General features: G+C 42.8%; 1 protein-coding gene across 1 annotated transcript in view; it reads right to left on the bottom strand.

Annotated features, from left to right (window-relative positions):
* Nucleotides 1-27996, bottom strand: part of RGS17 (regulator of G protein signaling 17) — a 99792-nt gene continuing 71796 nt past the window's right edge. Inside the window, exons 3-5 of the mRNA XM_047769889.1 lie at nucleotides 11116-11205; nucleotides 8327-8561; nucleotides 1-1040 (exon numbers count right to left, since the gene is read on the bottom strand). Of these exons, the coding sequence (XP_047625845.1) occupies nucleotides 852-1040; nucleotides 8327-8561; nucleotides 11116-11205 (514 nt within the window). The 3' untranslated portion in view covers nucleotides 1-851. The remainder of the gene's footprint in view (nucleotides 1041-8326; nucleotides 8562-11115; nucleotides 11206-27996) is intronic.

The raw sequence follows: 27996 nt of genomic DNA, 5'->3' as shown, positions 1-27996 counted from the left end.
AACTGGAGAACCAGTCTTTAATAAATGAATTACAGTATTGGACATCTGATATATACATAGATTCATTTTCTTCTATTACAATTAAAAACAATATCACTCATTAAGATAGAATATCTTCAAATTATTTTGTGCTTTTTTTCTCTTTTCGGCTTCATATATATATATATTTTTTTTAATTTTTACATAGCAAAATCTTCTGTAATGAAAATGCCACAGTTTGGCAGTGAACAATCGGAGGAATTCCCCATATGGAATTTCCCAACAGACAGAGATAAATAGCTCTTTTTTTCATGTACAGAAATATTGGCTTCAAAATTCGTGTACTGAACACAGTATATAGCATGATGAATGTCAGAGTTAAACAATTTAAAAATTGGCTTTTTCTGTCTTAGATTATATTTAAAAATGCAAACCACAGCCAGATTTTTGGCAATTATTTCTAGAAGACCATATTGCACAAAAGTCCTTAAATACAGATATAAGTTACGCCGTTGGAATAAATAGTACGACAACTATGTGGCAAACGAAGCAGTTTCACTTTGCACATGCAGTCTCCAGATACACGAGGAGACTGTTCCTAGGACTACAAATACAGTGTGCTTGCAAGTAGAATGCGTGTTGAACAAAACAAACTTAATTTGGCAATTCACCATTTTATGTGGTATTTCCTCCAAACTTAACCACGGATGTAACCTTGATAAAAATGGAGACGAAGAGCACATGGTTGTATTTTCACAGTAGCCTGAGGAATGCTAAACTGACGTTCTCCAGGAACTCAGTTTCAGGTGTTGTTGAACTACTTTTATTTCTCATCCCAGCCCTCCCACGTGATTTTTTTTTTTAAATAAAAATTAAGATTCGGAAGTAGAGCTGGCAGTACTTTCAACAAATGACTTATAAATTTGAGAGTTCAAAAACCTTGGGAAAGAATCTCTGTGCATTAGGGTATATATCTGAAGTTGGGCATCTTCATACATGTGAGGGTTAGGATCCAACAGATTTCTATTGATCACCTCTCTAACTCGAGAATCGAGACTGACCTAAAAAGAAATAAGAGCAGATACATTAAATAATATATATATATATATATTTAAACCATTCACCTTTTTATTGAATATTTTGGTTGGTTTCAACTTTTTTTGGGGGGGGGCACACTGAGAGCATGCAGTTCTCAGGCCAGGGACTGATCCCATGCCACAGCAGTGACCTGTGCCACAGCAGGGACAATGCCGGATCCTTAACCACTAGGTCACCAGGGAACTCATAATTTTTCAAAAGATCCCAGTTAAGGAACTATAGGTTTGTGGCATTTCAGAGATGCCTCAGAGATGAAGGCAACCATCTAAAATCTTGAGGTCATGTCTTCAAAAGTTACATAACCTGGCACACTCCCCTTCAAAAGTTGAATTTCACAAACCAAAACCAACTTGCACACCAGAATTTTAGGTCGCAGATATCTTGGCTTCCTTGGTTCTTTCTTTTCCATGCACCCCCTCAGGCGCTTTTGACAATTCCTATTCTTTGTTGAGGTCCTAGAGAATTTCCTAACCACAGTACACCTTTTCCTCCTCTGATGACATGACTGCTGGGTGACTCTATTGAGGGAACAAGGTCAAAATCTGGCAGAGGCTCGTTCTCTGTCAAAACTTAACATGTACATCAAATGCTGAGTCCCGAGAGTCTCCTATCCCAACAAACCCTCCTGTGTCAGGAGGAGGACACCAGTTGTGTGGAAGGGGTGAGCAGAGCAGAAGAACCTCAGCAGACACTGCAAATCTAATAGCTCCCTGGCACAGCACAGGAGACCCAATATTCTCACCTAGGTGTACATCCCAACATCCCCATACTAAAGCTTAAGCAGGACAATTGCTTGAAACGCAATCTTTGAAAGGAGAAATGGAGGCAGGGGTTCAGAGTACCCTTAAACTAATCACGTGGTGTTCCTTGAGAAGTGTCAAAAGGTTACACTCTGCATGGCATCGTTTTGTTTCCCCCCCCACACACACTCAATGCTAATTCTGTTGGAACAGGTAAGGCATGCTGGGGTGGAAAGAGGGAAATGAAAGAGCAGTAAAGGCATGCTTGGGGAACTCAGCTCTGCCCTGAAATAAGATGTTAGCGAAACCCTCCAAAAGGTAAACCAGTTCTGAATCCTGAGTGGTGTCCTCAGTTCTCACTGCTGGATGAGGACACGGGTCCAGATCCACAGTAATCTGCCTCAGGATGGACTCAAGTCCATACACATATTTCGTATTTATATATAAACCTTTCGTTCCAAGCATTTTGCAAAAGCCTTTGTGGTTCTGGCTTCTTTTCCTGCCTACTGTTTGGATGCAGCCTGAGATTGGGAACAATCCCAATGACAGAAGCCACTCAAAAATCCATCTGGTGTCTCTAGACTCCTGAGCACTGTAGCCCACGTGCACTTGGGTTCACTGATGAACCCCAGGGATGGCCTTGGGAGGAGGCATCAGGGCATGTGATCCAGACTCAATTTCTGTGGATTAGCTAGACTATTTTATATATAGAAAACGTTCAGCATTCGTGGCCGAACTCTATAGTCTTCTCTCTAAATTTCAAAGAAAAAAAGAAAAGATGTTCTGGAAATGTATCATTTAGGTTTTATTCTCTGTGTTATCGCTGTAAGAGGTCATCATCAAATACAAAGTAACAAAAAGTACAGTTTTTATCTAAGCTTTTTATTTAAAAATATCATCTGTGTTTCTACTCAACAGGAAAACGTTGACATTGATTGGAGTTGAAACCAATCTTATTCTGAAATGTGGTATTACGGCAAGGTGAATCTTAACAAACATATTCTACTATTTTTTGTAAATAGTGCTCTTTCTTTCAAACTTGAGAACTTCTTGTTGCACTGGAGAAAGAAACATTAGATGAGTGATAAAGAACGTCACTTATCTCTTAGATAATATCATAACTAAATCTATGTGATAATCTATGTGGGAAAAGAATGGGAGAAAATGGGTATGTGTGTATGTATGACTGGGTCACTTTTTTTTGTACAGCACAAATTATCACAGCCTTGTGAATTACCTATATTAACTATATTTCAATAAACTTAAAAAAAGGAAAAAAACCTGAAAAAATGCAGTTTAACATATATGTTATATAACTTAGATTTAACATATTTAACATGATAAACTGGTAACAGTTTACCAGAAGCTGGAATAATATTAGTTATCCTAAAACAGAAATAAAATAATTTGTGTTTTATTAAATGTGTTGAGTCCTCATTTTATGATTTAATTTTCTGTCCAATTACAAACAGTAGTGAAATATACACAAAGTAGTACCATTCAATATTTAGTAAATCTGTAACAAAAACACATTTGGTATTTCCACTGAAAAAATAAAATATTTTTACCTTAACATCTGGTTGTTTGTCTGAAAACGTTGTCTGTCAGTCAAAAGAATTGTAGAGAGGTCAAAGAACAAGGATAAGCCCCAGAGGTATAATAGTTTCATCTTGTGGCATCTTTGTGCTTCAGATTGTGGAACGTCTATAATACAAGTTAGTGGGGGTGGATCCCAGCATGGGCTGAAGCCTTAGTCACTCTAGGATCCACACCTGATTGGATGCCTTATAGACCATCTTATAACTGCTTAGGCTTAGATTTTTTGGGTTTTTTTTTGGCCATGCCCATGGCATGTGGAAATTCTGGGGCTTGGGATGGAACCCATGTCATAGCAGTAAACCTGAGCTGCTGCAGTGATACTTAACCTCCTATGCCACAAGGGAACTGCCTAGAATACTTTTTAAAGAACATTAATATCTGAATCATCGATAAAATGATAACAAATGAAGAGCTGAAAATTGTCGGGACTTTATTCTTAACCAGAATCTCATCCTTCCTCACTAGACTTTCATTTTACCCGCATTCGATTGAGTTATCATGTTTCCCTTCATTAAATGTAGAACAAGTCCATATTGCTAAAAGTAGTCATACAAATATAGCATATTTCTGTCATGCAGCCGGGGTTCTGAAAATTACATTTCATTGTCTTAAGAGCATGTTTTATGTATTTTTCAGAATGCTGAGTTATCACCCTTCCAATTTTGTTTTCCAGCACCGGACAGGACACATATTCCATCAACGGAGTCCTGACTCTACAGTAGTAACAGCATTAAACTAATATTCAGGTGCATGGGATTTTAGTCCCATTTGCTTCAACTTAATTGTGTGGTCTGGGATAAATTAGTTCACTTTTCTGGGCCCCAGTATTCAGTGGATTTGTTTACAAAAATAAAAATAGGGAGGGGCACCAAGTACAGTAAACCAAATCCCTGGTGGTACTGCCGCATCCTCCACACTGAGTAACAGGATGGCCAAATTAGTCATGGTCCTCCTTCCTGCTGCACCCACAGCCAGATTCAACCACAGACTCTCTCTCAACACAGTGCTCACAGCAGCCACTGCCAACCAGCGGGAGCACTACTACATGGTTGTAGTGTACTGTTGATCAGAAATTGATTGGTTTGCACAGGAAGGCCAGGGAGATATTCTAGTGCATATGCCCTTTTGTGAGCGTGTCAGTGAATCAAATCATTTGACTTGGTTCGAAAGTAAATGTATCTATACCTGGGCGTAAAATATAACTTTTAACAGGAGTTCCCATCCTGACACAGCGGAAATGAATCCAACTAGGAACCATGAGGCTGCGGGTTTGATCCCTGGCGTTGCTCAGTGGGTTAAGGATCCAGCATTGCCATGAACCGTGGTGTAGGTCGCAGACACGGCTCGGATCCCGTGTTGCTGTGGCTCTGGCGTAGGCCGGCAGCTGTAGCTCTGACTGGACCCCTAGCCCGGGAACCTCCAGGTGCCGCAGGTGTGGCCCTAAAAAGCAAAAAAAAAAAAAAAAAAAATATATATATATATATATATGTGTGTGTATATATATATGTATAATGAACTAATGAACGCAACTAGTATCCACAAGGATGTGGGCTCCATCCCTGACCCTGAGGATCTGGCGTGGCCATGAGCTGTGCGGTACATCACAGAGCAGAGCAGATCTGGCGTGGCTGTGGCTGTGGCGCAGGCTGGCGGCTGCAGCTCCCATTCAACCCCTAGCCTGGGAATGTCCATGTACCACAGGTGAGGCCCTAAAAAGAAAAAGAAAAATTATCTATTATAACTGCCTACTTTGGGTTACTTCAGTTTTGTTCAGGAGAGCAATTAGCTGGCTAAACACAGGTACTTCATATAGTCTAATAAGTTGGACTATGTCAAGAGTTAGTAAATCAGCAAACAAGGGGCAAAATGATAAAATTTTGAATTTCACCTTTGTCTCTGTCTCTCTCTGTAGTATTTAGAGGATATTATCAAAGAATGGATAATGGCCTAAATGTAGCTATTAGAAAAAATAAAAGAGAGAAGAATTACGGCTTTTATACTTTTAGTCTGTTTAATTTAGGAAAGGACATGTTCTTAAGCAGAAGATAATATTTTAACGACTTTTGGTGAAACTCATGTTTAAAGTAAAGAAATTTGACTAAAACAAAACTCCATTATTTTGCAAAATAATGAACATCCAATAATTTCTATTTCAGTAATCAATAGCTATGCTCTCTCTAAACTGTGGCCCAAAGAAGGAGTCATTTTGGGAAAACTATTTTACAAAGTGCTGTCATTGAGTGACACCTGCAAATCAAGAGCTGTGACAACAATGGGAAGGTATTTCCCATAAAAACTAAAAGTTAGAAAATAAACGGTATGTCCTTAATATGGAGACTATGTTTTCTACTAACATTATTTTACAATGGGACAGTCATCATTTTAAGATGATACATACAGATTACAAAGAAATGGACTAGATAACCTAGACAATAATCTTTTTTTTTTTTTTTTTTTTTTTTTCCCTTTTTAGAGCTGCATCTGTGGCCTATGGAGGTTCCCAGGCTAGGGGTCGAATCAGAGCTGTAGCCACCAGTCTACGCCAGAGTCACAGCAACGCGGGATCCAAGCCGCGTCTGCGACCTACACCGCAGCTCACAGCAACGCCAGATCCTTAACCCACTGAGCAAGGCCAGGGATCAAACCCGCAACCTCATGGTTCCTAGTTGGATTCGTTTCCACTGTGCCACGACAGGAACTCCTAGACAATAATCGTTTAAAAATGATACATGTTACCTATTTTGGGGAGAGAAATGGGTCAAATAATCTTCCCAAAGACTGTAATTATGTGTATTTATGGGCAAGAGAAGCATATCTTGGGGCACATTTGGATTATTTGATATATTTGCCATGTAATACAATAGTAAATAAAAATAAAGGTGAAATTAACATGCCAGTCAAATTCAACTAGAAAGCATTAGATGCTGAAGTTCTAAAAGAGACCAGAACCCTGAAGAATGTATTTTTAGATGAAGAATTTTAATGGTGTTAGAAATACAAAGTGGCATAAGTAATAAATGTATTGAGGCTAGAGAAAAAAATTTCCCGTGTTGTTTCTATGAATACTTTTTCGATATGAATGCAGGAAATAATAATAAAAAAAAAATCTTGGAGTTTCCGTGGTGGTGCAGTGGGTTAAGAATCTGCATTGGCTTGAGTTGCTACCGAGGCACAGGACTGATCCCTGGCCCCATGCAGTGCGTTAAGGATCCCACTGGGGTGTCGGCTACGGCTGCGGCTGCGGCTGCAGCTGCAGCTTGGATTCAGTCCCTGGCCTGGGATCTTCCATATGCCATAGGTGTAGCCACAAAAAAAAAAAATAAATAAATAAATATGACCATCTTTTGTGTATCCAATTCAAGGTTCCTCACTTTGTGGAGACAATACCATTAGCATACTCTGGAGCACTAATGGCACTTATGGCCTAACAGATGTATTTTTTAAAAATTACCTTGGTATATTTCATTAGATGTGAAATAGCTTATTAGCATCCCAAGCACAGAGATGAATAAAGTAAACACAAATTCATCTTCTGGATTTCAAGGTAAGGAATATAAGAAAGGCTGAGGGTCACATCAAGGGTTGGAGGAGGGAGATGAGCCCAGCCTCCTTCCAGGGGCTTCACAGATGTCTGCGTGCAAGAGGGGTGTGGAGGCTAAACGTGGGAGAAGAAAGTTCTAGGTCAGAACATTTAAATGCACAGATAAAATCACAGTGGATTAGGACAGGCGGAACATATAAGAAGAGTGTGGCTGGCAGAGGAGAAGGCATAAAGGAACCTCTAATTTCAAACGCTTAAAAGCACCCCTGGAACTCAGCCGCTCAGCACTTCAGGGGCCAGGCACACTATTAACCCCTCCCTCACCAAATACTTATAACTCTGAGAGCCGGACCATTTCTCAGGAGCAAAATGATTTTTAAAAAGTTAATGTAGGAGTTCCCATCGTGGTGCAGTGGTTAACGAATCTGACTAGGAACCATGAGGTTGCGGGTTAGATCCCTGGCCTTGCTCAGTGGGTTAAGGATCTGGTGTTGCAGTGAGCTGTGGTATAGGTCGCACATGCCGCTCGGATCCTATGTTGCTATGGCTCTGGTGCAGGCCAGTGGCTACAGCTCTGATTCGATCCCTAGCCTGGGAACCTCCACATGCCACAGGAGCGGCCCAAGAAATGGCAAAAAGACAAAAAATAAAAATAAAAAAAAGTTAATGTAAAAGTGTTAATCTGGTTGCTTGAAATGTTCCTTATTTACCAGCTACATTCTGGCAATGGGAAGAATAGCTTGCACTTACAATAACGGGAAAACTAGAAGAAGTCAAAGAGCTGCCGTTACCCCTATCTCCCCCCTAGACTATTAATGGGTCATAAAGGCTCACTCTTTAGTTCTGTAAAAATTCTATTATGAGCATCAACATGGCAGAGTTTGGGGTTATTTTTTTCCACCTACACCAGAGGTTTTCAAACCAGTGTGTATGTGGAAAGCTTGTTAAAGGTGGGAATTCCTGGGCTCTATTTCCAAAAATTCAGACTTGCCAGCTGGGTAGGCGTCTAGAATTTGCTTTTCAATCAAATGCTCCAGCTGATTCTCGGGGTTCAGGCTCTAAGACACAACTGCCTGAGTGTTAGTTCTTCTTTTCCACCTTAAGTCATGGCAAAGTGTATTTACCCAGGCTTCCTAATGTTAATTGTGAAAAGCAAGCAGACTACCAGGTGAGTAAGCCAGAGATAAACAATCAAAGCACAGCAGGTAACCAAACCTTCAAACATGTGTTCAGGTAGGAGTGTAGGTTATTTGCCCCCAAGAGCCTTCTAGCCAGTCCACACCCCACGCATGACTCAATTTGGACAGAGGTCTTTTTAGGTTCATCCTTGGTCTTAAGAAGCCCACATCAATATTTTCCAAATTTTTACCTCTTTTGGTGATAGTATAGAAATGTAATCTTCATATATCATTCTGGCCTTTTCTTCAATTACTTTTTTGTTCTGCTCTTTCTTTAGGTCTTCACAGGCAAGCCAGAAAAGTAGGTTCTCTTCACTGTATTCTGTTCGGAGGAACTCTCTGAAGAGGTTTCTTCCTGCTGGAGCCTTCATCATCTTATCAAAATTTTGGGACCAGGATAAGACTTCATCCGGGGTGGGGTTTTGGCTGCAGAGACAGAATGGAGCTGTGAATGCTGACCCAGGTGCCAGGAGAAGCAGATAAAAATGCTTTTCAATTACTGCCACCTACTGGTCACTGAGACTCAGTTCAGCCTGACCTGGCAAACATCTGCTGGGTGGAGGCTAGTTCGTTCTTTCTGAGTCTTGACAAAAATTGATCAGGGCACAAGCTATGTGTTAGGGAGCCAAGCATTCAAACAGAAAGAGGCTATACACACTATGCACGTGGTCATCACAGATTCCTAATGAAGCCTGGAAAATTCTGCACTGTCATAACCTGTTGCAAGTTGGTAGAAACAAATCTGTACATTACTTTGAAAGGCAAACTGAACATTTTTTTTTTGTCTTTTTTGCCATTTCTTGGGCTGCTCCCGCGGCATATGGAGGTTCCCAGGCTAGGGGTCTAATCAGAGCTGTAGCCACCAGCCTACGCCAGAGCCACAGCAACGCGGGATCAGAGCCGCGACTGCAAACTACACCACAGCTCACGGCAATGCTGGATCCTTAACCCACTGAGCAAGGGCAGGGATCGAACCCGCAACCTCATGGTTCCTAGTCGGATTCGTTAACCACTGAGCCACAACGGGAACTCCAAACTGAACTTTTTATTTGCATCTGATGTAGATTTTAATTTTCAAGCCATAAGATATAGTTTCTCTTTTCATTTCTGGCAACTACTTTTTTTTTTCATTTTCACTGGATCTATAATAAAATACACTGTGTGCACTTCTAACATAATTTCCGTAACTTTAATAATTATTCTGATAAATATTATGAATGAATTGTTACCCATGAATGGAGTCATCACAATTAAAAAGCACAGGGCCTTTACAATGACACCAGGGACTTTTTAGATATCTCCATTCAGGTTTTTAGCAACTACTTGCTGCAGAAATCACCAGTTACTACCTCTTCTACTTATACATCAAGCAAAGAGAGAAACTTGGAGATTCTTCGGTTAAACTGATCCTGATTTTACTTTCCATTCATTGGTCTATTTAATATTTTTCCAACCTAAAATGCATTTGTGAAAAAGTATTTATATTTTATTTTCTCTTACCTTTTTTGACCAAATATTTTAAATACATTTGCTATTATGCCAAGGTGTCTGAACTTCCTTGCTTGTTTAAAAGTGTGTTTCTTTTTGGTCTTTTTTTTTTTTTTGCCACTTCTAGGGCCACTCCCATGGCATATGGAGGTTCCCAGGCTAGGGGTTGAATCAGAGCTGTAGCCGCCAGCCTACGGCAGAGCCACAGCAACATGGGATCTGAGCCGTGTCTGCGGCCTACACCACAGCTCACGGCAACGCCGGATCCTTAACCCACTGAGCAAGGCCAGGGATTGAACCCACAATCTCATGGTTTCTAGTCGGATTCATTAACCACTGAGCCACAATGGGAACTCCTAAAAGTTTTTAAAAGACAGAAAAATTACTCTGAAACATCAACATTAAAAACTTCAGAAGAGGAGTTCCTGTCGTGGCGCAGTGGTTAACGAATCCGACTAGGAACCATGAGGTGGCGGGTTCGGTCCCTGCCCTTGCTCAGTGGGTTAACGATCCGGTGTTGCCGTGAGCTGTGGTGTAGGTTGCAGACGCGGCTCGGATCCCGCGTTGCTGTGGCTCTGGCGTAGGCCGGTGGCTACAGCTCCAATTGGACCCCTAGCCTGGGAACCTCCATATGCCGCAGGAGCAGCCCAAAGAAATAGCAAAAAGACCAAAAAAAAAAAAAAAAAACCTTCAGAAGAAGCAGAAAAAGAAAGCACCTAAAATTATAGAAATAAGCTACTTGGATTTTAATTCTACTCTGTAGATATTGCATTTCAACTTCTCATTTTGGAGAAAACACTTGACTCTTTTCTGATGGAAACGGGACTTAGGTGGGTGCCATTTTCTCACTTTCTTGCATAATTTGTATCTTTTGTGTGTGTGTTTAGACTCTTCCCCTCTAAAGAGACCAACTTAATGAAAATTCTTAGAAAAGGGAAGAATCAAGACAATTGAGGGGGTTATTCATGTAGATGTCATTATTTTTTGAAAGAGGTTAAACTTGGAGTTCCCGTCGTGGCACAGTGGTTAATGAATCTGACTAGGACCCATGAGATTGAGAGTTCGATCCACGGCTTTGCTCAGTGGGTTAAGGATCTGGCGTTGCCATGAGCTGTTGTGTAGGTCGCAGACGCGGCTCGGATCCCTCATTGCTGTGGCTGTGGTGTAGGCTGGCGGCTACAGCTCTGATTAGACCCCTAGCCTGGGAACCTCCATATGCCGCGGGAGTGGCCCAAAAAATGGCAAAAAGACAAAAAAAAAAAAAAAAGAGGATAAACTCAAGCAATGTTTTATCTGACAGTTTAACCTAGCTCATAGAAAAATGAATAAAAAGTGGTTGCAATCACAAAAGAAGATCTCCCAGACTAAGCATGTCTTCATTTCACAAAACCATTCTGAGGAGCATCAGGTAGCAGGAGATTACACTTAAGCACTAGGTCAATGTCAACAGCACACACATGCGAGACCCCATTACCATGTGACTGACACTCACCATTCCTCTAGGACTTGGATGCTCTCCATTTTTGTGGTATGTGTGCTTCTTCCTGCGTTTTCCCCTCTTTCTTCATTCCTAACAGTGAGGCTGTAATGTAGTATAACACTTTATTTTGTCGAGGGAAAACCAATTACTTAAAGAAAAGAAAAAAAACTTCCTGGAAAATAGTTCATGGAGGAATTTTATTTTCAACTATGTGAGAGTATTTTGAGTACAAAAAGAGAAATACCATTTTTTTTTTCTTTGCCACACCTACAGCATGTGGACGCTCGTGGGCCAGGGATGGAACCCGCCCCACAGCAGTGCCCTCAGCCACTGCAGTGACAACACTAGATCCTTAACATGCTGTGCCCCAAGAGAACTCTAGCAAGACCATTTTTAAGTGATGGGTAAGCCCACGTCAACTAAAGGAAGAGAATCATTATTTAATGAAGTAAAATATAACCTCAAAAAAACCCAGATATTGTTATACATTCTGACTTCATCTTTGCATAATTTGAATTAACTAAAATCTCTGAGATACTTATATATGTTTTAATATTATACACACACGCCCTCTTTGGTGTAATGTCATTTTGACTTTTGCTTTGTTCTGTTCATGTTTTGTTTTCCACTGATTTTCCCCCACTGACAGCTAAAAAGATAGACTCTAAAATAGAATCTGCTAAATTCACATCATCCTTCTCTGCAGGCCAGGATTTCTGCCACTGAAATACTGCTATTCTTCCATCCACTCAAGTCTGAGTGACTGGATTTATATTTGACTTTTTCTTTGCCCTTTCATCCCTTTCAGTTTACCCCCAGCATCTCGACAGGGAAAAGCCAGTCACTCTGAAGGTTTTGATGGGAGAACCCTGGGTGTTTCTGGGACATTAAATTTGGGACATCTCCACGATTACAAGAGCTACAATAATCCCACGGCTTTAGTAACCCAGAACAGAATTGAGGTAACCTGCAGGTGAGCAGCGGTGTGGGGTGAAACACCCAGGATTCTAGGTGTAGACGGAATGTAATGGGAGAGGTTATAGGTGGATACCAAGAAGCAGGGTGAGGAGGACTCTACGGCCTTGAAAGAGTCAAGCTACTGAATTAGCAAATTGTTCCTTCTGTCTAGATGCCGAGAAGCTTCATGAGAGCCTGTCAGAGAGAAAAAGAAGTTGGGATGACATCCCTTTCAGCTGCTCACTTAAGATTTATTCCACAAAGGGGTAACAGAACTATTGTTTTCTAGTGCCCATTATGTGCCAGGCACTATCCTTCTGCCTTTAGTTGTACTATCCCCATTTTATAGATGAGCAGAGGGAGGCACAGAGCTGTCTGGTAGGTTGGCCCAAAGCTGGGCACTAAACATGTGGTATGGTTGGAATTTGAACCCAGTTCTCTGGAACCACCCTGTAATTGTCGCCGAGTGCCTATTATAAGCCATGAGCTCGGACGGGCACTGAGGCAATAGAGCACCGAGGCGAATGCAGAACAGTGTCACCGAGTGTGGTGGAAAGACGGGACTTGGTGCCAGTTACTGGTAATCTGGATGGTCTGGAAAGGGAAGCTGAGACAATGTCTCATTAATTCATTCTTTCATTCTCAAGTGCAAGGGTGAGGATGGAGAGAATGTAGCGGAGAGAAGCACTTAAGAAAAAGGGGCCAATCTGTAACTACAAGTGAGATTGGCTGGAAAAACTGAGTTGCAGAAGAGAGAACCCCCAGGAGTTGAAAAGGATTCTTCGGTCAGAAAAAGGACACTTGGAGTTCCCGTCGTGGCTCAGTGCCTAAGGAATCCGACAAGGAACCATGAGGTTGCGGGTTCAATCCCTGGCCTCACTCAGTGGGTTGAGGATCTGGCGTTGCTGTGAGCTGTGGTGTAGGTTGCAGATGCGGCTGGCATCCTGCGTTGCTGTGGCTCTGACGTAGGCTGGTGGCTACAGCTTCGATTAGACCCCTAGCCTGGGAACCTCCATATGCCACGGGTGTGGCCCTAGAAAAGACAAAAAAAAAAGAAAAAATAAAAAAGAATGAAAGAAAAAGGACACTCAGTGAAAAAAATCAAATGTAATAGTGCACTAAATTGAGAGCTCTACCAATATCTAGGGAAAGTGGCAGATTTATTGGTATAGGAAAGGGGAAGAAACCTCTCACAAAGGTGGTGTGGCACAAAGAATTCTGGGGAACAGAAACTGTGGCCGCTTGTTACCCAAACACCCAGCAAACTGACCAGTGCTCTGCAAGGGGGCAGCAGTTCAGATCCTTCACAGCCTTTCGTGCAGTGTTGCCACACACTTAGCTCAGGAATGCGGCGGAGGGGGAGTCATTCACTTGTCAAAGTATCTTTGCGTAAAAGTGCATCTCTGGAATTTGATGTATTTCTGGTAGTTATGGGAAAGCAGGTGGGAGGAGGTAGGAATACACCATTGACAATATTCTGTGAAGCTTCCTGAGACATGAAGGATGCCGAATGTCTAAAATATGTAATTTTGGGGGGTAACTTCTAGAAAGATCACATTTAAATAGGAAATCAATATGCATTCTGCCAAGCTTCACCGAGCTCATATGTCTGTGTGTGCACACAGAGTGAAGGCCTAGAAAAAGACTAGAAAACGAGCTTGCTTTGGCGGATTAAATAATAAACTCTTTGAGAGCTTATTTCGCTACATTTCCACGTGGTGTCCCACTGAGTGTGCTGCACCCATGCAGGCATCTTTTACACAACATCCTTGAAATAATGTTTTCTCCACCGTGTCTTTGCCATGGAACGGCCAATCGGGAACCCACACATATGATTCACAAGCTTCGGAAAATGAATTCTGGCTCTTATATCTGTTTCTGCTATATTTACAAACATCCCAAATGCCACCATATTAGAGTGATCATTATGAAATACTGGGTTGTGCTGATATCTTTTATTTCTCCAGATGGTAAACGAGGGACACACGTCTGTACCAACACTACGTAAGCAGCCATTCAGTAAGTGCCTCACAGTTCGCCGTTTGCTCCCTTTGGTGGTCTGATGATATTGGACACAACACTGCCCAGTAGGAAGAAACTGACCTCTGACAATCAATGCGTCCTTTTTAATCAACTGTCCTTTAGGACTGGTCTTTAAAAATTGGTTTTGCAGCTTCAATGATCAAGAACTACTGATACTGCCATTTTACGATGAAAGATGAAGAGAGAGAGTGATAGAGTTGGTACTAGACTGCCACCTATGTCTTTGGAGTGACTGATGTCTGTCCCCAAGTTCACTTTGTCCTGCTATAAGTAACATCATTTTTTAAAAAGATTATACAGGACATATTTGCCCTGGATCTACACAGACATGTAATATGTGCCTGAGAAAAGCTCTCCATGGAAAAAACGTCAAGCTTAACGGTTGGTGAGGGGTCATGAGGACACCTGCCCTTTTTGGCTTTTACAATATTCGTGCTATTTTACACCAGCATCTCAACATTTTAAACAACTAGAGCCACGAAGAGAACAGAAGGCATATACCACACTCACTGTGGGAGTCTTGATCAAAACTGAAATATTTTATGGAAGAAAACGCCAGTAGCCTGTGCTGAGAATATTAAACTAAGCATATAAAAATCTCATAAGAGATTTTCGAGATCTTCTCGAAGATTTTCTAGAATTTTCTAAATCTGTTAGAGATTTTTTTTAGAAGAGGTGTTCTAGATTTTCTAAATGTATTTCTAGAGAGAAATGTATTTGGCATATCTCAGAAAATGAGGAAACCTGGCCTCTTTGTACATGGGTGGATTTCTGTTTGTTTACAGAGGAGCCGGGATAGTGGGATGGGGGAACATTACATGCAGCCCTTTATCCAGTTTACCTGCGGGCTTATTATCATGGGTATGTATGGGGCCGACTTTGGAAGACAGTCTACCTTTTTAAGAAAAACAACTGGTTCTGGAGTTCCCGCCGTGGATCAGCAGAAATGAATCTATCATCCATGAAGTTGCAGGTTCAGTCCCTGGCCTCGCTCAGTGGGTTAAGGATCCAGCGTTCCCGTGAACTGCCGTGTAGGTCAGGGATGCTGTTCAGGTCTGGTGTTGCTGTGGCTGTGGTGTAGGCCAGCAGCTCCAGCTCCAATTCGACCCCTAGCCTGGGACCTCCATATGCCATGGGTGCGGTCCTAAAAAGCTGAAAAAAGACGAAAGAAAAAAAGAAAAACAATCGGTACTTAGGTGAATCTTTGAAATGACTACAAGTAAGACCAGAACTTTGCAGTATCCATGGCAACTCTGGGATAGAGGCTGGTCACAAAACCATCCACATTTACACGAATGTTCAACTGAAGAATTAACAAGATGCTTAAATTTAATAGTATGACATCAAGGCTCAAGAAAGAACCATTGTCACCGGTAAAGGCAATCCATGGTTTTGATGGTCTCGCTTTGTGGTATCGGCTTTTCCTTTATATTTAACACTTCCACCTCACATTTCCCCGTGAGAAAATGGAATCGACTTCCTTCAGGTTCTGAAAAATAATTGGTGAGTTATTCTTTACATGTTTCACTTTTCTCCGTCAAAATATCATGGCAAAATGATACCACAGCTTTATTTGGGAGTCCGCAACAATTTCCAAATAGGCATGTGACAGCTGGTTTATGCAGTGGTGTCTGGGTTGGAAAGTTAAAATGAGCAAGACAGAGGCTCCGAAACTGAGGAGCTCTGACAGGTAAATAGGCTTCACGTGGCATTGCAATGAGGGCTAAAATAGATGTGTTTGCCAGATGGAGACCTAGACAAAGAGCACGCCAAGCAGTGGGGGGAAATCGTGCGTGGCGCTGTAAAAAGGCATGCTACCAGCACCGAACACAATGGACAGACCAGATGTTTCAGGATGGGCGCAGGAAACTAGAACAGCAGTGAGGTGTGGTTGTGTCACGGGATAAGAAAAGAGTGAGATCGGAGTTCCCGTCATGGCGCAGTGGTTAACGAATCCGACTAGGAACCATGAGGTGGCGGGTTAGATCCCTGGCCTTGCTCAGTGGGTTAACGATCCGGCGTTGCCGTGAGCTGTGGTGTAGGTCGCAGACGCGGCTCGGATCCCGCGTTGCTGTGGCTCTGGTGTAGGCCGGTGGCTACAGCTCCGATTCGACCCCTAGCCTGGGAACCTCCATATGCTGTGGGAGCAGGCCAAAGTAATAGCAAAAAGACCAAAAAAAAAAAAGTGAGATGGACTCCGAAATCCAGACTGTATCTCTTTTAAGACGATTTTGGCTTTATTTTCCCCATTTGCAATGAAAACAATGGCAGTGACCTATTCCACCAGGTTGTAAAGCAAAGACTGAACCCTTGTGACAAAAAGGCAAATCATAACACAGGCTTATCTCAGTGGAAGGGCAAACCGGTTGCCTATTAAAATGACACATCCAAGTTTATCAAAGAACTTTTTATTTCAACCTGAGCAAATAAAGACTTACTCTTTGCCATTATTACAAAATGCTTCTTCACACATCACCTCACCATTTCTTTCTCACAACAGCCCTGAAGGTGGGGGGGGTGTTATTAATTATTCCCCTTTCATTTAAGAGGAGGCAGTGACCAGGGTTGACTTACTCAGTACCCATAACTAACACATACCAGGGCTGGCCCTGAAACGCATGCCTTCGGACTTCCCCGTCTCATGCTCACTTTCACTGTGCAATGCCTCTTCTCTTGACAGAAACGAATTAATGGTGGTATTTTACCTTTTAAGGTATCTACAAAAATGGATGGCCCTTCAGTGTTCGGAAAGGGTAAACCTCCTATCAGATGCTTGGGTGCTGAGGGCACAGTCCCTTCTGTTGACATTGTCCTACAGCTACCTGCCTATAGCAGGTATTCCCGGAGGATGAATGTACAATCGATATTGGCGAGGAGCAAATACTAGAGATTTCCAGGGTGAAAGGAGCTGTTCCAGGCGGTTTGACAACAAAGCCTGAAAAAGGGAAAGAAGAGGTGATGCCACACCTGGCTGCAGACCACGTGCTGCTCCTGCAAAGAGGCGCCCTGGCACGAAGGCTCCCAGCCAGCAAAGCCAACTCTGGGGAGAAGGGAATTCGGAATGGAGAGAAGCGCTGATGCAGTGCTTAGCAAAGGCGATAAAGAGGAAGGAAGAAGGCAGAGGAAGGGGGGACAGCCATCGTACACCATCTATAAGTTCAGACACGTAACCTCAGTTATGATCACACCTGTGACTTGACCCTCATCTCTTTCATTTCCACATTTTGGTAAAACAACTTGATTATGAATGGGGTGTCTGAGGATGGGAATGGTGGTTAGGAATTTGTGTCTGGAGATGTCACCCAACATTTATCTCAAAAATACATTTCCCCTATAAATACTCCCCCCTCCCATTTCTTTTCTTTTCTTTTCGCCAAGTCTGCAGCATGTGGATGTTCCCATCCAGAGGTGGAACCTGCGCCATAGCAGCAACTCGAGCCACAGCAGTGACAATGCCAGGTCCTTAACTCACTGAGCCAGAGGATCTCCAGTACTCCCCTTATTTTTAATAATCATGCATCATGTTGGAGTTCCCGTCGTGGCTCAGTAGTTAACGAATCGACTAGGAACCATGAGGTTGCGGGTTCGATCCCTGGCCTTGCTCAGTGGGTTAAGGATCTGGCATTGCCATGAGCTGTGGTGTAGGTTGCAGATGCGGCTTGGATCTAGCATTGCTGTGGCTCTGCAGTAGGCTGGTGGCTATAGCTCTGATTAGACTCCGAGCCTGGGAACCTCCATATGCCGCAGGAGCGGCCCAAGAAATGGCAAAAAAAGACCCCCAAAAAATCATACATGTTATAAAACAAGTGTTTCATTTGGCTTCAACTTTTCTTTCATTAATTTAAACCTCTCAGTTAAAATAATCCGCTATTAAAACTCTGTCCACTAGATGGCCGTGTTGCCTCTACGAAGACAAGGTTTGACGCCCATCCGAATAAAGGAAAATAAAAAGTTCCTAGGAGTAATTACCCTGATTGGGGAGAAAAAAAAGTCTATTCTTAGATGTATGGAGTTTTGATAATTATATCTTTCAAAGGAATTTGAAAAGCATCATTCAATTTTTCTGTAAGTGAAATGATCAAACTCAAAAGGGATATATTTAATCTAGGGAGGTGTGCATAACTGCACCCGGTTTTCCCTTTCGTTGTTTCGAGAAGGTTCTGGATACTCCCCGACCCCAAATCATTTCATTTTGGAATACTTTAGTCTTAAGAAAAGGGTCATTAAAAAATAGGCATAATCCTATTAAGACGGTGGTTACCCTTTCCAATAATAAGTTGTTTTGACTGTGATGTGCGTCTTGCTGGGGTCATACGGATCTTGGGTGATACATTTTTAGAGCAGATTAATTAGAAAAGGTGTTTCACTACCATCAGGCAGGAAGTATTTCTTCTTTCAAATGTTTTCCAAGAGCCGTTGTGAGCGTGGCTTCTCCAAATGATTTCAATCCCAGTTTGGGTTGTATTTTAATTGCACCTTTGGCTGCATGGAAACTGAAAACAAAATCTCCTCATTTTTCTCGTACTTGCTGTCTTTGCTGCTAATTTCCCTCTATACATATTTCTGTTTGAAAAGATGTCTTTCAAAAATTCCCTTTTTTATTGGTATTCAATTTTTATTTCAAACTCTAAGTGGTGTATTTTAGGTTCGTGGACACATTCATTTGACTTAGAATACCAACTGCATTGAGCAAGTAATTACATGGTTAAAATCTGAATCTACTATGTCAGCTTATGTTTAGTTAAATTACCGCAGCTCCTATTTGGCATAAATAGAGTTTCTTTTTTTTCCCCTGAAAATTAAGAGAATTACAGGATTGAATATTTAGATGTACTTTATATAATATATGCCAATCACTAAAATCTTCTACTTCAGTTCTCAGGTTGATTGAAACCCTATTTTAAGCTCTTCCTTCAACCCACTGTAATTTTCCCGTAAGTCATAATTAAGTTAGGGGATGCTCTGCGGGAAAGCAAGTATCTTGGGTGTGAAAAGGCCAAATGGATTTTATTTAGTTAGTAGACACTGTTATTAAAATGACATGTCATCATCTGTATCCTTAAATGCAGCAGTTAAGTTGGAGCTCGAGCTTCTAGTTTTAGTTAACTTGTGTCTCTATCATAAAAAAGCAGAATGAGAGAGTTCCCATTGTGGCTTAGTGGGTTAAGAACCCAACATAGTGTCTGAGAGGATGCAGGTGATCCCTGGTCTCACTCAGTGGGTTAAGGATTCAGCATTGCTTTAAGCTGCAGCAAAGTTTGCAGATGCGGTTCAGATCTGGTGTCACCATGGCTGTGGTGTAGGCCACAGCTGCAGCTCCACCGATCCTTAGCCTGGACCTTCCATATGCCACAGGAGTGGCTTAAAAAAAAAAAAAAGAAAAGAAAAAAGAAAGAAAGGAGTTCTCGTTGTGGCTCAGTGGGTTAAGAACGTGACTAGTACCCATGAGGATGTGGGTTTGATCCTTGGCCTCGCTCAGTGGGTTAAGGATCTGGCATTGCTGTGGCTGTGGCACAGACTGGTAGCCGCACGTCTGATTTCACCCCAGCCTAGTAACTTCCATATGCCACAGGTGTGTCGCTAAAAACAAAACAAAACAAAACAACAAAAAACAAAAAGAAGAGGTTAAAGGGACACTTAACCCCAGTCTATGAGGAACTGACACCACCACTCTGGGAATCTCAGTGTGTGGTGTGTGCTTCAGGAATGCTGGGGTGTACCTGTGTTAGCTCATGTGAGAGCTGGAAAGAAAGAGCCAGGGATGCAGAAGGCAGAAAACAGGCTCTGCAAGAGTGACTGACGACATGGACACAGAACATCCTAAGCACACAGCAGCCAAATCCTACAGAGTCTAAGTTCCTTTCGGCCTGAGACTTGAAAATAATACTTATCATAAAGGATTCTTCAGGAGGCCCCTAGAAGATACTGAACCCTAAACTAACTGGTTTATTTATGTTGTTAATCACATCTTACAGACGTAGAAACTGAAGTTCAAGGAGATTGAGCAACCTGTCAAACATTTCAGAGTTGTAAGTTACGAAACTGGCAGCACCGAGGTCTAATTCCAGTGTAGTTTTCGTCCTCTCTCACGCTGCCTCTTGAAAGTAGGCTTTATATGGGGAAGGCATGTTATTAGAATCTGTGTGTGGCCTTTAAATAGGGAAAGACCACATCTTTTTAGAATGAAACACATGGAGTTATTATTCGACTATTACTTATGAAACTGGTCGGTGAAAAGCATCCTGTGTTTTTAAAGATCGATGTTTCTTTATACAAAAAAAGGAGCAACGGCAGAAATTTGCTTTTTACTTAGGAGCACATGTTCCCAGGCATGCGTGAGAGGTACATTAATATAGAGTATATTGATATCTGATATCTGAAACAAAGACTAATTTTATAGTACTGGAAACTGTAAATAGTTATAAGATCCAAGGAAGCAGAATTATTATGCGATCGACTTCATATTTGTAAGAAATGGATTTCATTGTCTTATCTGATAAGTAATTAGAAATTCTTTTTTTCTTCTTCTTCTTCTTCTTTTTATGGACGCACCTGAGGCACATGGAAGTTCCTGGGCTAGGGGTTGAATCAGAGCTGCAGCTGCCAGCCTACACTACAGCCACAGCAAGGCAGGATCCAAGCCATATCTGCAACCTATGCCACAGCTTGTGGCAATGATGGATCCTTAACTCACTGAGGCCAGGGATCAAACCCGCATCCTCATGGACAGTAGGGTTCTTAACCCACTGAGACGCCGCAGGAACTCGGTAATTAGTAATTCTTGAATGACGTCCTAAAAATAGCAGGCATATTTGAACAGGTCTACCAGGTCTAAACCTAAATAAGTTAGGCCTAAAAGGAACAATAAAGAGTTCTACTGAGAGGGACAAAGGTAAAGAGTTAATATTAACTTCAATCAGATGCAGCACAACTGTGACATGTGAGAGATAGGTTGGGGTAGCAAAAATGTCATAACCTCAGTTTTGTATTAAAATTGATTTGATGAGGCTGGGCAAGGGGGCAGTTCTTAAATATCGTCCAGATAGCTAATACACCTGGCCAGGACTTAGAAGGATTTTGTTTGTTTGTTTGCTTGCTTGCTTTTTATGGCCACACCTGAGGCATATGGAAGTTCCCAGGCTAGGGGCAAATTGGACTGCAGCTGCCGGCCTACACCACAGCCACTGCAATGCTGAATCCTTAGCCCACTGAGAGAGGCCAGGGATCAAACCCACATCCTCATGGATATTAGTAGGATTCATCATCTTGGAGCCACAATGGGAACTCTGACTTAGAAGGATTGGGGCTGGATTTCATATTGTTTTAGAAACTAAATAATTTGCTTTGTTTTTTTGTTTGGTTTTGTTTTGTTTTTTGGCTATGCCCATGACATGTAGAAGTTCCCAGGCCAGGGACTGAACCTATGCCACAGCAATGACAACACCAAATCCTTAGCCACTAGGCCACCAGGGAACTCCTAATTTGCTTTGATTAAATCAGAAAAGGAACCCCTGCTTCCCTCAGCTTGAAGAACCTTCCCCCTGAAAGATCAGGGTTCTCAGGGCCTTTGAAAAGGATGAACTCAGCAACTTTTCTCTCTCAATTCTTCCTCCTTGTGCGCCTTAGAGAGAAGCTGGATTTTCATAGAGCTCACTGATAACCTCCCAGTCAGCCAGATGACAAAATGTTTTATGATTCTTATCGCGTTGGACCTCCCTGGTGTGTTTGCATCATCCATCATTCCCTTCACTGTGAAACTCTCGACTGAGCATCTGTGCCAGCCCAGTGCTAGGCTTTGTATGTTACCTCCCGCACCATCTCTTTCCTGCCTTCCACACTTGCAAGACTGCACTGCTTTCTCTTGAAAGTTTGGTGTTTCCCGAGGCTTCTGTGGCTCACTGCTCTGCATGCTGAGCCATCATTCTTACCTCCTGTATCCCGTATGCTGATGACTCCCGGCTTGTTATATCCAATCAAGACCTGTCCTGCAAGCTTCAAAACCATCTCTACAGCTAACTCTTGGGTACCACAAATGGAATGAGTCTGGTCCACTATCCGATCCTGGTTTAAACCACTTGCTGGTCCAGCCTTCTCTCCTTTGGTGGGCTCCCCATCAACCTGGCCACTCGAGCAATCAATCATATGGCGTTATCCTTCCCTCCTTCTCATCTACTGCAAAGTCTTTTTTTTTTTTTTTGTCTTTTCTAGGGCCGCACCTGTGGCATATGGAGGTTCCCAGGCTAGGGGTCCAATTGGAGCTGTAGCCTCTGGCCTATGCCAGAGCCACAGCAACGCTGGCTCCGAGCCGCGTCTGTGACCTACACCACAGCTCACGGCAACGCCGGATCCTTAACCCACTGAGCGAGGCCAGGGATCAAACCTGAAACCTCATGGTTCCTAGCTGGATTCGTTAACCACTGTGCCATGACGGCACATTCTTGACAGTACTAAGTTTTTTTGAAACCGGAATCTCTCCATTCCTTTAAGGCACCTTCAATTTTGAGCCCCTCGCACCTTTCACTAAGACTATTACAAAAATCTTCTAATATTCTCTTGTTTTTGTCTAGCCCTTCCACATAATTTCCATTTGTAGGTAAACATACTTGAAACATAAAATAGACTTTGTCCCATCTTTCTTTATAATCTGCAATCACTTTCCACATCTCCCCACGTGTCAAGTCTTAACTTCTTAATATGACATAAAAGGCACTGCATTATTTGTCATTGCCTATCTGTCTAGTCTTCTATTTCATCCTTCTCGACTTTATATTCCTAGTAACACCAACCAGACTTCAGTGCTCCTTCCTGGACTTCCCAGCTCCTCTGTACTGTGACTTACTGCTAGTACTACCAGTCCTGGTACTGCTACTGACACACACACACACACACACACACACACACACACACACACGACAATAAAGAAAATGCATAAGAGATTGAGTTGTTCCCTAACAAGCATTGTCTGCTACATGATGAAACTAAGGGCTTGGAGAGAGAGCCTGTAACTTTTGAAAAAAATTCCATAGTTTATAAAGTAGACTCAATTGCAAAATCCAAATTCTATCATCCATTCAACACCTTAGTATTAATTAAACACCTACTCTGTACCATATGTTATATGCCAAAACATATTTTTGGCTATTTTAAAGCACGCAATGTTTCTATGTGTTTATGACAAGGACCAGTGCCAACTGACCGACATGAGCCGGTGTGAATTCTACCATAAAATCCACATGTGTTAGGTTTCCAGAAGGCCTTAACCTAAAACAACAAAAACACATGTCAGACCGGAGAGTGACTGGTATGGAAACCACACACTAGGATGGGCGTCAGCCTGGCCCATATGGCTGCAGCCCCATCCAGAGCAGAGGGAGGTATGGCCGTGGGTATGACCAGCTCTGGCCTATGGCCAAGGTCACAGGGAAGCTCTGCCACATCCTGTGGCCCTCACCACATCACCACAAGCAGTGAGTTAGCAGAGATGAGAGATCCTGCCTGGGCCTGACCCTGAAATGACTTGAAGCTGAGGGCGCCATGCGGGCCAGCGGATGGCACTCCAGACAGGGGTCCGTCCTCAGAGGCACTGCCCAGCCTCTTGGCTCCCAGTCTCTCCCATCCCATTAGAATTCTGGGCTTCTTCTTCTTCTTCTTTTTTTTTTTTGTCTTTTTGCCTTTTCTTGGGCCTCTCCCGGGCATATGGAGGTTCCCAGGCTAGGGGTCTAATCAGAGCCGTAGACACCAACCTACACCACAGCCACAGCAACGCGGGTTCCGAGCCACGTCTGTGACCTACACCACAGCTCACGGCAACACTGGATCCTTAACCCACTGAGCAAGGCCAGGGATCGAACCAGCAACCTCATGGTTCCTAGTCGGATTTGTCAACCACTGCGCCACGACGGGAACTCTGAATTCTGGGCTTCTTGACCAGAGTGGGGCTGCTCCCACCATCCATTCTCCCCCCCTACGGAGGACACCTCTGTTTCCCTGGAACATCCTTTCCATGTCAAACACTCAAGCATGTGTGGTCCACGTGCACCCCTGGCCCTTGCTGGCACCCCGTTCTCTGAAGGCCCATGGCTCCAGCAGCTCCTCCCCACTCACCACAGGGCCAGGGGAGGGGGGTGCTGGCACCCCTCTTCCACATCCTCTGAGCCTCATGCCCTCTGACCTTCCCCTTCTCTGCCTCCCTTCCTCTCTCAGCTCTGGGGTTCCTCACCGACTCCCAACACTGGGACTCTTCCCTCTCCTCCTTACCCTCCACCTCAAGGGAACCACGACACAGGCGTCCCCAGGTGTCCTCAAGGCACCTAGCAGGACCCCCTTGGCTCCTCCCCGACGAAGCTATCACCGGCTGTGAACTGCCTGACCTTCACCGCTGGCTGTTGCCTTCTAGCCAGAATTAATCTGATCTTTTTTCAGCCTTTTTAAATTTTTTTTATTTCGTTCTTCTTAGCCTCCTAAATAAGACTGGCATACTATTTTCATCCAGTATTTTGTTGTCATCATATCCACCTTCGCATTGATGGTCTGAGTGCAGCCATGTGACACTCAGGAAAAAAAAATATGCATTTCCAGGTAAACACAGAGTCAAAAAGCATGGCTGCCATGACAAGGCTCAAAGAATTCTAATTCTGGCCATTTTCCAGTAGATAGCACTCTGCTCATAGGTCACCCAGATCTGGCAGAGGCAACGTGACCACTAAGCTTTTCCAGAAGGTGACCTGGGGAGCAGAGCCAAATACTCATGTTGAGATTCAATTGCTTATAGAGAATTTGTTCCCCATCAGGGTAGAGCAGGGAGAATCCGGTGGAAGCCCATGAAGGCAGCAGGACGAGGCAATACTCAGCACTCAGTCAACTACCAGTGCGTGCGTGAGCAAGTGCGTAGAGTAGAGGGGGGTACACACTCCCAGGGTCAACTTTTTGGTTTTGCATGTATGGCCTGGGAAACCTGGGTTCACTTGGGTAGACGTCTTCTGATTGTGTGAGTTTAAAGATCATGTAAGTTCTAGAAACGATTGAGAAAACTGACCTATGACATGGCAACAGCGAGTCTCAAGGCTAGAATTCTTTGCAAGTGATTTTTATGATGGTCTGAGTACAGGTCCTTTGGAAATCCTGTGCATGGGAGACGAATCAGGTCTGGGAGGCGACAGGTAGAGAAAAGGCTGCTTATTCGCCGGTGCCTCAGAGGAGAGGCTTCAACATGCATGTGTGAGCAGATTTATTGCCAGGGGGTGGTTTCTTTACCATGGAACAGACGCGGGTTTTGTTTTTCCTTTCAAAAAAATATGCTTTGGCTTAAAGAGCAGGCATTTGAGTATTTCCATTGGCAAAGAGCTAAAGTGTGACAGCATCAGAGGATAAAATAGGACATTATTTTTGCACTGTTTTGAATTATAGCGGCAGCGGTACTTGTTAAAAATGGAGGGAGAGGCAACCCAAAGGATGTTTAGAAAGCGCTTAACATTTACTTAGTCAGATCTATCCCATGGTCTGGAAACTCTGGAAACTACTGTGTCAAAAGGGAGACAGTTTTAGCTTTCACAGGGCTAGTTAATGTACTACTGTCCTGACCAGTTTCTCCTGAGAAGAACGGTGTCTAGCTGATGCTGGGGGCCAAATCTTGTAGGCAATACACAATAATGCACGGGATTGTGAATTCCATCTGAAATGGTGTATTTAATGCGATTCTCGAAGAGTTTGCCGAGTAAAAAGCTTTGGAAATGGTTCCTTTCATGCCTGGAAATGAAAAGTTTGGAAGTGCCATCTTAAGAAGGACAAAACAATGGCCTGGATATAAAGAGACTTGCGCTTTAGCCTCAGTTCTGTCATCAATGAGCCTATTGACAGTAAGCAAATCTTCAGCTGCCTTAGCTGTAAAATCAGATGCAGAATTTTCCAAACGTTAGTTTTTTGGCGAGGCCATTTTTCGTTCACTCAAACAAAAGCCTCTAACTTAAGCTCGTAAGTAAAATAGCTACAAAGAGAACCACTGCCTTGGATCCTACAAGTTGGGAGCCTGGGGCCATGGCAAGCAATATTCTGGTCACACCCTCCCCCCACCCCCGGCCCCAACTCCACAATCACCACCACACAGCAGCATGAGACGCCCATGGAACATTCTGGAGGCATGGTATCTGAAGTCTGTGGAGTTCTCATTTTTTAATGAGTAAACCCAGAAATCTGTTTTGCTTTATAAGACACCCCCAGGAGCAATGAGGAATGAAAACAAAAATGGATTAGTACCCAGAGACTTCTTGAAAAAAACAGCCTGGGTCATTTCAGTATAACCTCTGATGTTAGGAGACCATTCCTAGGACAATTTAGAAATTAGCATTAAGCTCAAATTGCATTTTGAAATCACTCCCTTTCTACCTCTTTTCTTCCCCACCCCCCCAAGGAAGAAGCTCCTGGACCAGGAATTGAATCCGAGACACAGCTGTGACCTACACATCACAGCTGTAACAACACTGGATCCTTGAACCCACTGTGCCAGGCTGGAGATCAAACCCTCACCTCTGTAGCGACCCCAGCGGCTAAAGTTGGATTCTTAACCCACTGTCCCACAAGGGGAACTTCCCTACCTCATTTTTTTTTTTTCTTTTTAGGGTCACACCTGGCGGCATATGGAAGTTCTAGTTTGCAACACACTTTCACAGGTGTCTGAAGGACCTCACAGAAGCCCACATCTTTCAACGGGTTCTCTCTCCTAAAGAAAAGGGAAGAAGGTTAACCACCTGAAGAGGCAGGTTGTGCTGTTAGAAAGGGAACATAAAGTTTCCATACTGATAACCCTGAACCTCTAGACACGTGACCTTGACACAACTGTCCTGGTTGGGAACAGCTTGGTCCCACATATAGGAGGGTTGCAAGTTGATAAGACTGTCTGCTTGATGGCCACAATGCAGGCATCCATGAATTCTTTACACAACCCAGGTTAAAGGTCTGACACCTCATTCCCTTGCTTTCTCTTCCTTAGATGGAGGGCGGTGGGGAAAATGGGAGATGGAGAAGGATTTGGGGACAGAAGTGATTCCTTGACAGGGACAGAGGACAGATCAGTTGAGTAAGCTATTGTGAGGTAATCCCCACGTTTTAGATTTTTGAAGGGAGCAATGGAAATATTCCGTGGTTATGTATTCATTTTTGGTATCATCGCCCAAAATAAAGCATCGTTGTAATTTTATAAAGACACGAATAAATTTAAAAATGAGAGAAGAGCTGACGATGAAATATGAATGAGAAATGCAAATCTGACGAAAACACGAAGTTGTTTGAAAAACCCATAACATGTGAGGCTAGAGCGAGGTTTTATACTTATTACTAGATATAGAAATGTATTTTCTTAGCACTCGATTTCCTTAAAAGGAGGTAAAATCAGCTGCATGTCAACTGTTCCTACTTACGCATGACAGTTACTTCATATTTTGATTTCTAACTTTTTTGGTCCCTAAATTACATTTCTTAGTGTTTCTTTTTGTTCTACGCCTCTGATCTAGCCTGCAAATTTTGAAGAACATTTCTCCCCCCATTCTAATAAGCCTTTACAATTTTTTTCCTAAACTCAAAGTACAAAAATTATGATATTTTCAAAATGCCTGTGTAAAGATATCTCCATGTATAATAAGATAACAGGTTATACTTAAAACCCAGTTTAACTTTTCTTCTTTTTTTTTAAACAGGTGCTTACACTAGAAATAACCTATAATTTGTCATATAGAGAAGACCTGTATGTTTACAGACAGCGCATTTTATGGCCTAGACTTGGGTATTCATGTCCCACTAACAAACACAGTTCTTGACCACAGTGCTCTCTTGTCTAGAAGTAATGAAACACTCATCCAAGCCACGTGTTTTTAGGGTCCAAATACCTGTCACCCTACAGGG

Source organism: Phacochoerus africanus, chromosome 2 (assembly GCF_016906955.1).
Source record: "Phacochoerus africanus isolate WHEZ1 chromosome 2, ROS_Pafr_v1, whole genome shotgun sequence".
Classification (NCBI taxonomy): domain Eukaryota; kingdom Metazoa; phylum Chordata; class Mammalia; order Artiodactyla; family Suidae; genus Phacochoerus; species Phacochoerus africanus.
This window is presented reverse-complemented; position numbering and strand designations above follow the sequence as displayed.